The sequence below is a fragment of the Metschnikowia bicuspidata genome (genome assembly GCF_001664035.1).
Source record: "Metschnikowia bicuspidata var. bicuspidata NRRL YB-4993 chromosome Unknown METBIscaffold_1, whole genome shotgun sequence".
Classification (NCBI taxonomy): domain Eukaryota; kingdom Fungi; phylum Ascomycota; class Pichiomycetes; order Serinales; family Metschnikowiaceae; genus Metschnikowia; species Metschnikowia bicuspidata.
Window position 1 is genome coordinate 1,237,022 of NW_017387731.1, and position 4,177 is coordinate 1,241,198.

The window sequence follows — 4,177 nt, forward strand, 5'->3', positions numbered from 1 at the left end:
CGCGGCACGTGACTTTGGCGTTTCGCGCCGCGTGTGCGGAAACCAGTCACGTGCCGCGCCGCTTATCGCCGCACGCGCCAGACAGGTGTCAGTGGAGTCAGATGTTTCGGCGACAGCAGACCGCCGGGGCTATATCTAAGAGAAGGCAAAGCGCCGCATGGGCACAGTGCACTAGTTGGGATGTGGAGCATACTTCCGCTGGTCCGAGGCGCCGCAGCTCATCGCGGTCGCGACGCGCTCGGTACGCCGGACGACAAGTCTACACATGCAGGAGTTTAAAAAAGCGTTTCATTCGTAACTCATCATCTATAAATTAGGCGGAAGTAGTGTCATTCCAAAACCGTTGCCCGGACACTATTCCAGATCTTCTCCGTGGGCGCCGTGGAGAAACCAGTGCGGCACACTGCGCTTAGTTGCTCTTGAAAGCAAAGCCGAAGAAATTGCCCAAGAATGTGGTCTCGTACTTGGGAGTGAACTTGACAGTGTTCAGTCTGATTTCGGCCATGATCTGGGCCTCCTTTTCTTGAGCGGTCATCTTTCCTGGGTTCATGGTGATTGGTGTTGTAGAGCTGGGAGTGTTCTGAATGAATCTAAGAAAGAAAGCTGTGACACTCAGCGGAATACCACGTATTTATATCTATTTCTGAGTCATTGCATCGCCGTGCTTAGTAGCGCGTGTTTTCCCGATCATTGCAGGAAGAAATGCGCGCACAAGCTTACATGGAGTCCTGGCGGGGGAAAGCGGGATCTCGGACTTTAGAAGCAACGCAATCTCTAGGCGAACATGAGGGGAAAAATCGGAGTTATGGGCATGGCCATGCTGATTGAGCCCACCACATCTCAGTGCTAAGAAAAGGCTCTGTTTGGAGCGCACCAGCAAAGATTCGAATGTACCCTCCCCGCCGGATTATATGAGGCGGGCCATTTGCCCGCGCTATATGCCAGAACTTCCGAACACGGACCAGCGGCGCCCTCAGCGAGTCGCTGCAATTTCCGCGCCTTTGCCCCGAGTCAAGGGCGTGAGCCGCCCGGCCCGGTCACGTGACCACGGGGCGAATCTCCATGTTCGGGCTTTGGTGGCAAAGCGCTGCTAATATATGCTCCGTCCACCCGGATCTCGGCCGAAGCCGGTCCCCTGCTGGAATCAGTACATGTCATGGTTTAATTCGGGCCGTTGACTACATCACATTAGGTTTGGATTTTAGAAAATAGCGAACGCCAAAATATACAAGTTGCCCACGTATTTAGAAACATTAGATCAATGTGGGTGTTTGGGTCTAGGTACCAGTGGTTGCCAACGGAATTGTTGCGGTGTGGTATGCATACTCCTGGATTCATATCAGGGAATTGTAGCTCTTGATTTACGGAAGTGCGCTTTCCGTCTTCGGTCTTAAGAGCTCTGCCAAAAGTTCGCATGACTTATGCGGGCGAGTAACCGGTGTATATTTTCGCGTGAGCTGGATTACCCACCAGAGCCAGTGATAACATGAAGGAGCCGGTCGGTGGTATTCAGATTCCTCTATCATATATTACTCTTATTCCAGGTTTTTTGTTTCGTCTTCTTAGACCCGCGGTCTCGAATCTGCTGAGATGCAATGATTCATTTGTTCGGGAAAGCGCCCCAACTATGTTTTACGGGGATTGGGAACAGAAAAGTCAAAAATTCTTGGCTTTTCTAGATGCCTTGACCGTACCGTAAGGAGTAGAATCTATGGATTTGCGTACCCGAGTAGTCCTGGGTCCGGTCAGATGGACCACCGAATTCGGCTGAAGCAACTGTGCTTCCTTTCACCCGAAATTCCCGAATAGCCACCGTTTCTCCTCATTTGGTTCTGATACTACGGGTAATAGTAGTTTGGAACAACAGAGGGGTAGCCGGGCTTTAGCTGATTGCGCAGCCACTTTATTAAAAGCCCTCATGTTTGTCGTGGCGTATTTGCAGTCCCCAAGCCTTAGAAATGTACCCAATAGATTGCCTCTTGCAATTCACAAGACTACAGATGAACGGGACTATGGGCCAGAAGTCCCGCTATTGCGAGAAAGCTGCCAACCTTTCGGACTCAAGGATGTCGTGGAAATGGGACCCTTGCAAAACTCGAAACATCCCTTTTTACTGCGTCACTCAATGGAACGAGAGGAAATGGCACTCAATTTCTTTAGCTCAAACCAAGATGAAGCAGCCCGCTATGAAAGTGTTTCCCCAAGTATAGCTTTCACGCTCACGTAGCGTGACAGATACAAATGATGACGCTGGTGGTAATGCCTCTGAACTCAGAAAAGTAATCAATCATTGCAGGCAATGACTATGACTGTCTTTAGGAAAGAACCAGTTCAGCTACATCTTCTCTGAGATGAGTTGCAAAGACGTCATGATTCACAAAACGCGGCAATACTGATTCCGATAAAGTACTAGACTCCATAGCTCAATAAACTGCCGCCCGATTCTCTCCGTGAGTGTCAGGATGTTCAATCTATCAATTGTAATAAAGTTTTTGTTTTTTTTTTTGAAGTAATTGACGTGCATTCAGTGCCAGATCATCTGATTGTCAATAAAAACAATACAAAACTCGAAATCTTATAATGAAGGTGTGACTCACATGTACGTTTCTTGTCAAACCCGAATGAAAAGGGCGTGTGCTGACTCAGGTGAATTTTTCCTAAAATTGGAGAATTCAGAAACTTGAAAGATTGCTCTTTACAAGATATCTTGTGTCCATGTTCAAAGGTTGCCTTTCCAGATGAACAAAGTCTGCCGAGAATGATGACGTGCGCTCTTCTTGGCAGATATATGGAAACTGAAAATTCAAAGCTGTTTGGAATTGAAGATACCTTGGCCCCTCAAATTGCTGGCATGGTAGCCCCAATTCCATTTGCATTGATTGCAGAATCACCATCCATATATATCAGGGTATCACCATAAGTACGACTTAAGGGTATCGCCATAAGTACGACTTAAGGGTATCACTATAAGTACGACGAAAGGGTATGACCATTAGTACGAATTAAGGGTATAATAGCTTGTGGTGGGATGAACCAAAAGCGAGGGGAGCATTGACCGACTGAAAAAGTCAAATGCCCAGAAAAGCTGTTGTAGCTTTTCTCCACCCCGAGAATGTGAGAAAAAAAATTGAGAGGTGGCCGGACTGTCACCGAAATTAAAATTCAGGGTGGCATATATTAATTCAGTACACAAACCAAAAGGTCTAGCTCACTTTTGAAGCCTCCAACTGGGTAGCCAGTAACTTTCGGCTATAAAATTTTGAAGAAGCCAGATGAGCCGTGGCTGTTCGAACATCTGGTATGCGGCGTACAACATCAATATCATAATACCTCAAGCTGATCATACATCAATGCTAAGGAGGCATGGTCATGAGATCTGCACACCAACTTCTACGATTATTGGGAAGGGACTTTTATGAAGGGCTACAGGGTCAATCCAATTTCTGTGATCTCAGCGGTGCTGGATCTTTTGATTTTCACGCCTATGCTTCGGAGCCATGTCGCCCTTTTCAGACTAATTACGAGGGAGTGAGGGGTCGGATATCCTGTGGTGTCGATTGAAGGCGCGGTTTATGCAGGGGGGGGGGCTCCAAATATACCTACTTACATATTTGCTGGGCATGGAGTTGCGCAATCATTCTTTCTGTACCTGGCTTACCTTTCTTGGCCCCATTGTGGGTTCCTGAGTTCGGGAAATAGTCGGGAATATTCGGAGATCATGCATCTCTATGCGTGCGCATGTTAGTTCTAGACTTTGTCTTCGCATCCCCATGGCTTGCTGGTGCGGGGAAGGCCTGAGGCCACGTAGAAGCAAGAAAAAATAATCTTTTTACGAATAGTAAATTGCTTATATAATTGATTAAGCTTTCGAGAGAAAGACGTGTAAACATTCTCCGAGTGCATGTCTAGTTCGTCGACTAAACGGGGCTGAAGCCTCCCTCATCAGGCCATTTTGATTATTAGTCCCCACACTCACTCCAATATGAAATATGAAGCATACATCAAACAAGAAGGATATCTTGCCACTCCAGATTCCCCCTGTACTTCGTACAATGTATTGATTTGTGGTTGATTGGTTCCCATCTAAAAGCTCTCTATGACACGTTAGAGATATTTATTAATATTACCAAGTGATGCGCGAAATGTTGGAACTGCAGCAGCAAACCTGTTTTTCGCC

The 4,177-nt window shown here is 47.0% G+C and overlaps 1 protein-coding gene across 1 annotated transcript in view; it reads right to left on the reverse strand.

The window, feature by feature from the left end:
- Window positions 1-869, reverse strand: part of METBIDRAFT_97230 (uncharacterized protein) — a 1,591-nt gene extending 722 nt beyond the window's left edge. Inside the window, exon 1 of the mRNA XM_018859448.1 lies at window positions 465-869. Coding sequence (XP_018713536.1) covers window positions 465-550 — 86 coding nt within the window. The 5' untranslated portion in view covers window positions 551-869. The remainder of the gene's footprint in view (window positions 1-464) is intronic.
- Between the last annotated feature and the right edge of the window lie 3,308 nt (window positions 870-4,177).